This window comes from Rhinatrema bivittatum, chromosome 3, assembly GCF_901001135.1.
Source record: "Rhinatrema bivittatum chromosome 3, aRhiBiv1.1, whole genome shotgun sequence".
Lineage (NCBI taxonomy): Eukaryota > Metazoa > Chordata > Amphibia > Gymnophiona > Rhinatrematidae > Rhinatrema > Rhinatrema bivittatum.
The window spans coordinates 392966791-392979831 of record NC_042617.1 but is presented as its reverse complement, the minus strand read 5'-3'; the positions used below and the strand labels follow the sequence as shown (position 1 = coordinate 392979831).

Here is a 13041-nt window from a genome sequence, read left to right as displayed (position 1 = left end):
AAAAAAAAAAAGCATTTTGGGGTGTTCTAGGGAGGGACTGAGATATCCGGCTGAATTAGCCAAATATCTGGAATATCCAGCTAGCGGGCCGATACAGTAATTTAATTTATTTAAATTAGGGCCGGCAGTAAAAAGAGGCGCTAGGGACACTAGCGCATCCCTAGTGCCTCTTTTCGGACAGGAGCGGCAGCTGTCAGCAGGTTTGACAGCAGACGCTCAATTTTGATGGCATCTGTTCTCGAGCCCGCTGACAGCCACGGGTTCGGAAACCGGCAAAATTGAGCGTCCGGTTTTCAACCCGCAAGCAGATTTCAATTTTTTTTATTTATTTTTTTTTTTTTAACTTAGAGGACCTCCAACTTAATATCTCCATATTAAGTCCGAGGGGGCACAGAAAAGCAGTTTTTACTGCTTTTGTGCACTTCCCTGGTGCCGGCAGAAATTAACGCCTACCTAAGGGGTAAAGCTAGCGTGTCGAAAACGCGCATCCAATCGCGGAGTAACAGTGCGCTCCAGTGGAGCGCACTGACTGTATCGGCCTGTAGGTTAGCCGGATAACTAGCTACTTAACCAGATTATCTGTAAAAGGGAAAAAAAAAAAAAACCATATGTAAAGGAGCCTGTGGCCTGTTTCTCTCAATACTGTCTCCAAATTTAAGAAGAGGCCAGCCCTGTCAGCCTTTCATCTGGTACCTCTCAAACCCTCTAAAGTATGCGAACATGTCCCGGGCTCGCCAACCCCAATGTAAACAGATTGTAAATCTTCCCCCCTCCCCCCACCTATCCATTGTTTAAGATTTAGCCAGTACACACCCCCCCCCCCCAGAACTTCCCACCCCACCCCCCATCCATGCCAGGCACATGGGATTTCTTTACCCGCTCCCAGCACTGAGTCTGTCACATTCAGCGGCACTGAAAGCCTAAGTAGTGTGTAAACCCGAGGAGGGGGGGGGGGTGCCAAGGGGTAATATTTATAATTTGTTTAAATTGGTAATAGGGTTTGTGGGCCTGGGACATAGAAGCACAGTTTATGGGGTTTGAGGGGGTGGCAGATGCAAGGCCGACAGGGCCTCATCTTTAATCTGGAGAAGAGAGCGAGAGAAATGGGTCACAGGCCTCTTTATATAGGTTTCTTTTTTCCCCTTTTACAGCTCTCTACTTAACCAGCCATCTTTGAAGATATCCAGTTAAGTAGTTAGTTTTCAAAATCTAACCGACCATATTCAAAGTTATCCGGCTACACGTAGCCGGATAACTTTAGACTGGTATATTCAGCAGGAGGTTTATCCCACTGAATGTATGGGACAAGTTACCTGGCTAACTTTAGTCTGATAGCTTGTCCACTACCCGGCCTACTAAATATGCATCTCATGGAATCTAGGCGTTACTAGTTCCACGTTAAATTTGGATGTTCATCTTCTCCTCGGTTGCAAAAAGCACTTTAATTAAAAATCGAGCAGTTCATCTTTTACATCCTGTTCTCCATGCATCTGACCTGAATAGAGTAATGCATGCCCTAGTATTCTCATCTAGATTACTGTAATTTGCTGTACATAGGCTGGCCGACAAAATCTGTTCATAAACTGCAGCTGATTCTGAATGCAGCCTGCAGGGTTAACTTTTGGGTGCAATTTTAGGGAACATATTCATCCCATCTTGAAGGAAATTCATTTGCTCCTTACTGTGTGGCAGGTTAAGTTTAAAAATTCTTCTCCTGACTTTTAAAGGCCCAAGATTTTTACAAAACCATTTACATCATTATACTCCTGGGCAAGTTTTGAAATCTGCAAATGAAGCTCGCCTATCTGTTCCAGCGGGGAAAGTAATGAGTCTAGCCACAAGTCAGAACAGAGCATTTTCTTGTGCAGCAACAAAACCGTGGAGAAGGACTTCCTAACTTTCAGAAAATGAATAAAACTTGGCTTTTTAAATCTTAAATTGTAGAGCAGGGTATCCCAAACCTGTCCTGGTGATTCCACAGCCAGTCAGGTTTCAGGATATTCACAATGAATATTCGTGGGATAAATTTGCATACATCAGAGACCTAGGGCATGCAAAAATCTGTTTTATGAATATTCATTGTGGATATCATGAAAACTCGATTGACTGTTGAGTCACAAGGATACGTTTAGGCAGCCCCGTTTTAGGGTTTTTAAATTTAGACTAAGTTTTATTAGTAATCTGAAGGTTTTAAATTCCCATAATGGTCTTATATAAATGTGTATTATTTTATATTGTTTTTACTTTCAGGTTAATCTTAGATGTTTATTTTATTACTGTTTTAGTTTTTAGGTTTTTGTAAAATTTGCTGTATAGTAACAAAGAAACACTGTAATTAATGGCAGAGAAAGAGTGTAACTATCCTTTTTATATTTTCTTGAGAAAGCCCTTATCTTTCTGAGTATATGAGCTTCTGTATGCTAACAATTCCCTCAATATCAGCAGTTTGTTATGCTTTTAAATTACACAATATACATGTTGTAAATATACTGGCGCTAGGTGGCCCCCCCTGCCAGCAGGGGTCCTCGGTGGGCTGCACACAGTCCTCCTCTAGCCTCCGCCTTGAAGGCTGAATGATGCAGCAAGGCCAGCTCTATAAAACTCTACTTCACAGCTTGCTCTGGGTTTCATCATTGAGTCTCATCTTCTTATCTGGCCAACCTTACACTTATTTGTGCTTCCTGTGTGGCATGCTACAGGCCTTGTCTTGCCTTGATCCCAGTGTAGCCTGTTTAGACCTCCTTGCCTTGTTCGTCCTGACAGCAAAATACTGCCAGCCACCAGAACCTGCAGGCTCAACCCAAGAGGGAGGTGGCTGGGTAGGAGAAGACTCTGCCCTGCTCTGTGTCTTTCTTCTGCTCCTGCTGGGGCGGGGGGGGGGGTTACTCTTAAATCAGCCTGCCCAGCCATGACATATATACATACAGGGCTTTGTTTCAGGGGGTACTTGCTGATAATGAGTACTGGCACCTTTTTCCTCCACCTCATAGTACTGGCACCTTTTTTCCTGAAAGATAGCACTGTGCACATCTATTGGCCACATGGTAACAGATCCAAAAAGGGGTTAAATTTGCACAAGTTGAAACTTGTCAGCAACAGTGTCAGTCATCAAGGCTTCAAAGAATTGAAATTGATGCCCTCTCTGCCAGCTGTGAGACACCAGTAGTTGCAGATTTCCAAAAGACATCCAGGTCTGGTGCATGACTGACCACATAGGCAAATGAAATTCTTCTCTAGGGACATCATTCCATCCTGGAATTATATCAAAGTCATCTTTGGTTTGAAAAGGATTTAAGAGATCTTTGAGGGATCAAACATTCTGACTGCTTTCTCTGTCCATTGCAACTTCACCTCCCCCATCCCTTCACTTCAGGACAGGAGGAAGGGTGGCTGGGGGAGCAAGAGAAGAAGGTTCCCTGCTGGCTGTTTGCAAGAGGAAGGGCTGGAGCAGTAGCAGAGAGAGAGTTGAAACTGAAAGCAGGCAAGCTCCCTGCAGCTTTGTTGAAAGGACTGAATTAAGAATCTTAAAGTGATCAGGAATATTGATTCTGTGGTATATTGTAAAACATGTGACACAAGCTAACTGTGCCATTTCTCCAGTGACTGAATAATTGAGGGGGGGCTAGGGCCACTACATATGATACAACCCACCTGAGTATTGCATTCGGTCAGCTCCATCTCAAAAATGACAGAGCAGAAATAGAAAAGATCAGAGAAAGGCAACAAAAATGATAAAGGGGATGGAATAGCTGCCTTATGAAGCAAGGCTAAACAGGTTAGGGCTCTTCATTTTAAAGAAGGGATATGACAGAGTTTTATAAAATGAGTGGGGTGGAATAGACAAAGAGGGAATACTTTCAGTTAGTACAAGAACTAGGATACACTTCATGCAACTGATGGGCAGCAGATTTTTTTTTAAAAACTGGAAAAAGTATTTCTTCACTCAACGCACAATTAAGGGAGTGGAATTTGTTGCCAGAGGATGTGGTCAAGGCAGATAACATAGCTGAATTTAAAAGGGGTTTGGACAAGTTGCTGGAAGAAACTCCAAAGAAGTTTATTAGCCAGGTAGACTTGGGAAAAACCACCACTTATCCCTGAGAGTGGGATCTACTCTTTGAGATCTACCAGGTACTTCCTAGGGGCCCAGATTGGACACTGACAGAGACAGGATATTGGGTTTCATGGATCTTTGTTCTGACCCAGCATGGCACTTCCTATGGAATTCTTTACCACTCCCTTTGAGTGGTTTATCAGATTATAAATTATCCTGGAAGCAGGTCAAAGCCAATCTTTCTTCACAAGCTTAGGGTCTGAATTTTATTGGGGAGCAGTGGCTAGTTTGGTGGTTTAAAGCTGTGTGCAGATAAAAAAAAAGAGCTTCAGAGGATGTTAATACAATAAAAATAATAAATAATAATAATAAAAAAAAATACACAGAATACAAATTGCTTTCCATAATCCACAAAAACAAATGTCTAAATACTATATTCCAAAAAGCAACACAAGATCAGCTAATAAGGCTCTGCTTTCCATCCCATCAGTCACAACTGCTAGCCTCACAACAGTTAGAGAAAGAGCAGCTTCAATAGCCGGACCTCACCTATGGAACTCATTACCTGAAATCCTAAGGTTACAAAATGACACTAAACTATTCAAAACACAACTCAAAACATGGCTATTTCAACAAACTTACTGGTAAGTTAACTCCTCACAAAAAAACAAACAATCAAATCACCTGATTCATGAAATCCCCCCTCCTGAAAACAGAACCACACACCTCTCCAGACCCACATTTCCACCTAAATATTAACAATGTATAACATTAACTTATAGTTACCATTACTGTTAATAAAGTTAAGTGTCACCATGTTTCCATTAGTAAAGTTAAAAGTTACCATACTACCATTAGTAAAGAATAATATTAAAGTGTACCTGTTAATATATTATAGCAATGTTATGACCTTTAATGTAAGAAGTTGTTATATTTGTAAACCGGAGTGAAGACTTGTACCAAACTTCGGTATATAAAAACACACAAATAAATTAATGTGTTTTGTTTTTATCTGTGTATGTTATTTCTTTTACTTTGTAAATTGTAAACCACTCAGGATCAATTGCGATTGAATAGGGAGGTATATTAAGTGTTCTTATGATTCATTAAGGTCAACAGAAAAGTATGTGCAGGGGTAAAGATAAAAGGCATGCTGTTACAAGAAAGTTTTTGAAACATCTGTTTGAGAAGCTTTAACAATGTACCAAACTATCTTTATGTCAAACCATTTCCTTTCTTAATTTACAGAACAGGCCGGGAATTGAAAGAATCTAACCATACAGAGTCTAAAGCACTGGATTAGACAAAAGCAGAAGTGACAAACTTTCACACGTATTGTGCATTCATTGTCTTGAAAGCCGTAGGACAGCAATCTTTATATTTTGGAAGTTTCCTTAGATGTTTATGTTTTTATTCAGATCATTTCTCCTTGTAGATACATTGTCTCCTTGGTCTGTTCATGTTGGACATTTGAAGTTTTTAAGTGGAATGAATGGCGTAAAGTAATTAAAAGATGTGCTGATTCAAGAGATGGGGGGGAAGGAATTTTTTCATTGCAGCAAAACTGACCACATATGCACACTGCGTTTTTATTTCTGTCTTCCCTAGTAGTATATGTAAATTGAGATATTATAAGAAAGTTGAATTTCATAGCCTCTGGTCTCCTTTCAACCTAACCAACTATGGGGCCTATATTCAGCCTCTATTTGTCTACACAAGTTAGCTGAATAAACATATTCAGTTAACTTGGCCAAGATATTCAGCAGTGCGGCCACACCACTGAATATACTCAGCTATCTTACAGTTAGCCGTCTAGCAGTCCTACACTTTTCTGGCTAACTAATCCAGATATCGCTGAATATCGGCGATTATCCAGCTAAGTTATCAGGACAAGTGGCTCCGCCTCTGTTCCACCCCAGTTCTGCCCTCAGCCGGCTATCTTTTTAGCTGGATAAAAAAAAAAAAAAGTTAGCCGCAAACTAGCAGCTGCTGACAGCCCCAGATATTCAAATGGCATCACTTAACCAGCTAAATGGCGCTGAAAATTGTGCACTATGTAACTAGGTAGCAATGTCCACTGTGAACTACATGTTTCAGAAATCAATAGGGTAAGCAGTAATGCTCACATTCTATCAATTAGGAGGTGAAATGTTTATTGCTACAGTTGAACTTCTATATGCAGTTCACTAACATTTCTGCTGAACTCTTAGGGACAGTCATATTAGGACGCTAAAAAAAGGATGCAGTTAATCAACAGGCACCAGCCCATCAGCCGTGCCCTCCCGTGCATGACACCCAGCTTTTATTCCTGAGCTCACGTTCTACTCCTTGGAAATGAAGGCTGGTGATATTGTGAAAGCCAATATTCATGGCCCCTAGGAGAGGGAGTTCCAGACATTTTGCATCCATGACAACTACCCATCAGATTACTTGAGAAAGAAGTTAAAAACACACGAGAGGAAAACCCAGTTTCAGCTGGATGAGATCCAGCTGAACTGGAAGACCAAATCAGCAGAGGGAAGCCATTAGAAAAAAAATAAAATGAAGAGTGCCCATTACCATTTGCTATATGAATGTCTGAACTACTGCACAGAGGAAATGATCTCTTTAAAACTTGCATTTTCTTTTCTGAATCACAAAACTTGAAAAACCATCTGAATGTGATTGTTTGCCACCAGCAGAAAACAAAATCCCTAGTGGCCTAATGGATAAGGCACTGGCCACCTTATATGGGCATTGTGGGTTTAAATCTCATCTTAGATGGTAACTTCTTTTTAGAGACAAAACGACAACAGAATTGAAGAGAAACTGGGATAAGCACAGGGGGTCCCTAGTTGAGAAGAAGGAAGGAGAAAGCTGGATATCAACTGGGGTTTGTACCAAGAATGAAACTGAGAAGATTAGAGACCTGATTTACTTAGGGGCTGATGCAATAAGAAACGTGTTAAAATGGGTACTCATACTGAGCACCCGTTTTCCTAACGCACGTACATCCACATCCCCTGGGTGCCCAATGCACTATTAAAATGAGTCGCTGCATTAAAAAGGATGTGCTAGGGAAAAAGTGTACATACCTAGCGCTCAAATGCATCGGGCACCCAGAATTGCAACTGGCGCACATTCATTTTATCCTGCTTCAGGCCAATTTAAACCCTTGCTATTGTACGTGTACAGTGTGCTTATATAGTATGCCTGTATACTGTAGGTGTACAGTGTGCAAGTAAACTGTGCGTGTAAAGTGTGCATCCAGAATTTTCTTTGTATGTCTAGCCATTAAATTAGACCTTCATTTTTAATCTCCAACGATAGTGTCACAACGAAACTAGGTAGAAAGAACCACAGGGGACAGTAATTTTTAGTTTATCATGAGCCCTTGACTCGCGGATTGACAAACAGCTCGATACAGTAACATTCATTTGAAGATTTCTTGTCTGTAACGAGCTCGCTGTGCACAATTCGGACGCGTAAGGCAAACCAGCGATACAGTCTCCAGTTTCGCGCGTCCGTAGCACTTCTTAAAACAGACGTGTAACCCTTCCCCACCCGGCATGTAAATGAACGAATTAGCTGTATAATGAAGGAATTAGCTATTCCCCTCCGATACCATAACGCGCGCTCAGGTTATCTCATTAGTAACGCACTGTTTTGCCGCGGCCGTAACGTGTTAGTTTACCGCCTCCCCCTAGTAGGAGTTAGGACTGTGAGTCTAGTAACAAATCCATCGACACCGCTTAAGACACTCAAACACAATAAAACACAATAAAAAAAAAAAAGCGATACAGAGATGATCGAGAAAATGTAATGATGTGGGACACATAAAACCTGTCAGAAAAAAAAATAAAAATTTTTAAATACCTGTCGGAGGGCCGCGTGGGTCCAGGCGGCCGGCGGGCGGCGGCGGCGGGAGCCGGGTGGTCACGTGTTAAATCTAGGCCGCAGGCGGGTGGGCGCCTGTTCCAGGCGGCAGCGGCGGCGGGGGGACACGCGTTAGTTCGAGACGGTCGGTGGGCGGCGGGTGGTCGCGTGTTAAATCTAGGCCGGGTCCGCACAGGCGCGCATTCATTCACTGCCGGTGGGGGCTGCCCCGGCAGCCCCCACCGGCAGTGAATGAATGCGCGCCTGTGCGACCCCTGCGATTCGGCGCTCAAGGCAGTCACATGCCGTGACGTCACGGCATGTGACTGCCTTGAGCGCCGAATCGCAGGGGTCGCATTCATTCACTGCCGGTGGGGGCTGCCCCGGCAGCCCCCACCGGCAGTGAATGAATGCTGTGACTGCCTTGAGCGCCGAATCGCAGGGGTCGCACAGGCGCGCATTCATTCAGGCGGAGCGCCTGAATGAATGAATGCGCGCCTGTGCGACCCGGCCTAGATTTAACACGCGACCACCCGCCGCCGCCCGCCCGCCGGCCGTCTCGAACTAACGCGTGTCCACCCGCCCCCGCCGCCTGGAACAGGCACCCACCCGCCCGCGGCCTAGATTAAACACGCGACCACCCGGCTCCCGCCGCCGCCCGCCAGCCGCCTGGACCCACGCGGCCCTCCGACAGGTATTTAAAAATTATTTTTTTTTGAACACTCAGGTTTTTACATATTTTGGTTTGTTTTTTTTTCACTTCATGGTGCCTGTCATTTCAAATGTCATTTGAAATGACATTTGAAATGACAGGTACCAGCGCACCCTGGTTACTGTATAGGCGCTGTATTAAGCGCCTATACAGTAAAATGGGTTACGCGGGCATAACCCTTCCCTACCGCTTTAAAGCCACGGCATGCATTTGCATGCGATTAGAGGAGAGTATCGGGGAGTTAGTGAAGAGAACTGTGCATGCGGGGAGGAAGGGTGCGCCTGACACTGCCGCACTGTTATTACCGCGGCCTTACAGGATCGACCCGAAAGTCAGCTCCAGGGCTAGATTCAAATTTACCACATTAAAAAGTGTGTTGGGCACCCGTCGATTTTCTGCATCAGGGGCTAACAGCCTCATCTACATGGAATTTACATGTAATGAGTGCTATCAGCTAAGCAGTTTGGGCACATTTTGGATGCGCTAATCTCCTTATTGCATCGAGTGTTAGTCTAGCATGTCCAACTGCGCGTAAACCTGTGCACTAGGCTGAGCGCCTTTATTACATCGGCCCCTAAGTATTTTTCTTGTTCTGCATCTACAGGAAAAAATCTTAAGTCAGGCTCTCAGTGGGCCTTATCTGTTATGTTTTTACATTTTATCTTAATGGTTTGAAAAACTAAAAACATACATTTATATTTATTATTATTGTTCATTCTTTATTAAATTATAAATGTTTATTATCCAGGGAGTCTCTCCATAAATGGATGGCTAAAAGTTAACCACTTCTAGTGCTCACTATATAAATAACAATTAATATAATTCTAAAACTAATAATACATTTTTTTACAAATATTATTACATTATTTCTAATGTATGATTTTTCAGTCTAACAACAGAAAGCAGCAAAAAGAGGAGTTGAGGAGCTTGATCTTCTTTCAGCACCAAGTTCATGAACAGCGCAACTGAATTAGCTTTCTGCCACTGGGTGGCAGCAGAGAGCGTGGTAAGCTTTTAAACCAACTGAGACAGGTCTAGCTGTGTTTATTTTTTTTTTATTGCAGTATCCAACACCCAAACCCAATGAGCGGACCCAAGACTAGTATTACAGTCTAGCCCCATCGCAGGCTTTCATTTAGCAAGACAAAATGGTTTTTAAATATAGGTTTTAGGGCAAACCACAAATTCTGATTTAGTGAAAACCTTGAAAGATGAGAATAAAGCAAAACCGAACCAGAGATTAAAAGTCAAGAGTGAAATGCTGAAACATTACCTGGTTGGGAGCCTGAAATCCACGTTTTCTCCTAATTTGTAGGCCACTTGAAAGGGGGCAGACCCAACTATTTTTTGGATAAGGCCCCTGGAAGCAGCTTTGTCTATCTGAAACTGAGAGATCAGGTCAAAACCTACAATGAAAAAAAAAATAGTTCTGATTTAGTTTTGTTTTCTGCTCTTGGAAGAATCTCCACCAAGTGCTAACACACTCCCTGGGAGACATTTTCTACTTGCCTGGCACGTCATCTTGGCCAATGTGGATCTGGGGACATAGGGCCCTCTGATGGTTAGAATTGCCATAGTAAGGGAATCCTAGAGAAGCAAAAATGTTAATGTTGTAGAATTTTATATTGCCAAAATAAGGGGGAGGGAGTTCTATTTGATAGGTAACATCTGAACAGGTTTTTTTCTCTTCTTTTTATCTGAATAATAGCACATTATCTAATTGCATAAGCAAAGCTGTTTTTTAATCTTTTCATTATATTTCTTTTTTTTCTTTTTTAATTTTGACCTAGCAGTTTCCTCCTCATCCTTTTCAATTCCAGCTCAGCTGAAACATGGCTCTGTAGGGCAAAAGGAGCACAAGGCTTCATTTTCAACTAGCTGGAGTATTTCCCTTATATTTATAAACTCCCCTAGCCCAGCCATTGTAGTGATGGTCTTTGGCCAGGAGCCACAGATCGCAGCTCCCTCTGGAACCCGATACACGGACATCCCAGTTCCAGCCAGCAACTGTTCCCACTGAGCAAGGCTGGAAATCCCTTCCCCAGGAGCTGTAAACGGGACTGTCAGTGGGGAGCACAGCCTTTGGTGACTCTTCTCCCCCAGCTGATGGCATGGCTCTTTGGCTGCCCTCACACTGGGGCAGGCTGGACCACAATCAACCATCCCAGGGATGTGTGGAGGCAGGGTGGAGTAAACAGAAGGGAGCCAGGTGATGATGGCTCATCCCATCTTCCCTCACCCCCCTGGCTTTGCACCCAGCTTGCCCACCCAGAGTGATGGCCTCAGCTGTGAATACTGCCTCCACTTCATCCCCAGCATAGCCACCCCAGACTGTCGGGTCTCTTTTTCCAGTTAAAACCAGAACAAATTAAGGGCTAGAATTCAAGGGATTATTTCTACAGAGGTGTACATTTCCATTTCTTAGATCTCTCATGTTACAGGGAAGGAAGATTTTGGAGCTGGTTTTCAACCTGTGAATTGGCCTTTTTCGTCGGATCCTAGAAATTCAGACCCAGCTCCTATTAAAGTATCTCAGTTTCAGCTCTCCAAGGATTTCCCTCTGCCCCTCCATCTCCTCTCCCCCTTCCTGACTGCAGGTGCCAAGGCCTCTTAGAGGCAGGCAGGGAAGATGCGGGGGATTCAGATGGCGATGCGGAAAGCAGTTTGAGAGAGAATATGGAAGGATCTCCAGAGTGTGTAGAAGAGTAATAAAGTGTGGGGGAGGAATGAGGAGCTGTTCAGACAATAGGGCTGTATTTGGGAATTGCCTCTGGGGTGTTTTTCAGGACTTGGGGAAGGTAAGAGTAAGAGAGGAAAGGCAGAGATATAAGTGGGTGTCTAGTGTGTGTCAGGGAAGTGTGAGGGAGAAGGTGGTGGGAGGTGGTGGTGTACATGGGACAGTCTCTGTAGTACTTTTTTGGGTTATATGAAGAGCAAGGGGTATGGTGATGACAATAGTGGGAGTGAGGAACAGTACATATGGAAGGGGCTCGGGGGGGGGGGGGAGTGTCAGGGCCTTTGGAAGGGTGAGGAAGGGCTGATGGTGAAGAAGGTGGCTGTGTATGGGAGGGTCTTCTTAGATGCCTCTCAGGGCAGTAGAAGGAGTGGGGAAGGAACCCAAGAGGTGTTGGGGATGGTGGTGCGAGAAGAGGTGTATATGAGAAAGCCTGCAAAATGTGTCTCAGGGCTGGATGAGGGGTGGGAGAGAGAGGAGGCAGTGTCAGATAAGGTGATTTGAGAGGAAAAGGTTGTTAAATAGGAGGTTCTCAGGATGTGTTTCAGGGGAGTAGGAATGATATAGAGGAGTGCTTGGAGGAGGGGGGCTACATTCAGGAGGGTCTCTGGAGTGTGCTTCAGGGCAGTGTGGGAGCTGGGGAGAGGGTTGCATTCCGTGGGTTAGAGGGATGGCAATTACATACTCTGCTCACTTCATTCCAACACTACCCCCTTTGTGTAGGGAAAATAAACACTGGACAAAAGATTCCTACAAGTCCAGTGTGAAGATGAGAATTATTATTTGACTTTAGACTGGAGGCAGAGAGCTCGAGGTCACACAGCACTGACAGTGCAGTCTGCTGGGCCCTTATCAGACCACTGCTGAGCTAATCCTGGTTTTCCACCTATTGTGAGCGTGAACTTGTTGTTCTTATGTCTTAAGAAACTGAAACTGCAAATCCATGCATAATACCAGAAAAAAAAAAAAAACAGGACTGGCTGAGGCTCTTCCTACAGCCATGGAGCTATCTGGTAACACTGAGGCCCCACAAAAAGCCTCCAGTGGGCTGGGCCCTTCTCTCCCCAGGGTCTCATTACAGAGACTTGTCTGTTCTGGGGCCTCCTCATCCTGGGGCCCCTGACTCACAGTGTACTGTTGGGCCCCTCTCTCCCAAGAGACCCCTGAAATACAGCTTCCTTTATGCTAGGCCCTCCTCTCCTCAGAATGCTTAAGACAGAGCCTCCTATGTGCCAGACCATCCTTCTCAAAAGGTACACAAGCACAGAGACTCCTGTTTTATGGACCCTATTCATCCCAGGAGCCCTGACACAGAACCTTCTGTGTGCTGGGCCCTGATCTCCACAGAAGCCCCCCGACATAAAGCTGCCTCTGTGTCAATCCTACCTCAACCCTGGAACCCCTAACACCAAGCACAGTGTTTGCCAGGCCTACTTTCACCCAGAGCCCCCCCCCCAAAAAAAAAATAAATAAAAAAGGTCTTGTGCACCTGGCTCTCCTCTCCCAAAAGCAATTAAGACAGTTTCTTGCTTGTTGGGGTCTCCTCACCCAAAGTCCCAGATAAGAAAATCTTCTGTGCTGAGCTCTTATCTTTCCAGGGCCCTCCAACTCAGAGCTTCTTGTGTGCTGGGCTCTCCTGGGCCTGTGATCCCTGACACTGTCTCCTGTATACCAGGTCCTCCTTCC

At 44.3% G+C, this 13041-nt stretch overlaps 1 protein-coding gene across 3 annotated transcripts in view; it reads right to left on the bottom strand.

Moving 5' to 3' along the window:
* The window catches only part of COL9A1 (collagen type IX alpha 1 chain), a 373679-nt gene that overhangs the window by 251774 nt on the left and 108864 nt on the right, over window positions 1-13041 (bottom strand). For all 3 annotated transcript variants that reach the window (XM_029595655.1, XM_029595654.1, XM_029595653.1), the window contains 2 exons: window positions 10131-10208; window positions 9895-10027 (listed from right to left, as the gene is read on the bottom strand). In XM_029595655.1, coding sequence (XP_029451515.1) covers window positions 9895-10027; window positions 10131-10208 — 211 coding nt within the window. The remainder of the gene's footprint in view (window positions 1-9894; window positions 10028-10130; window positions 10209-13041) is intronic.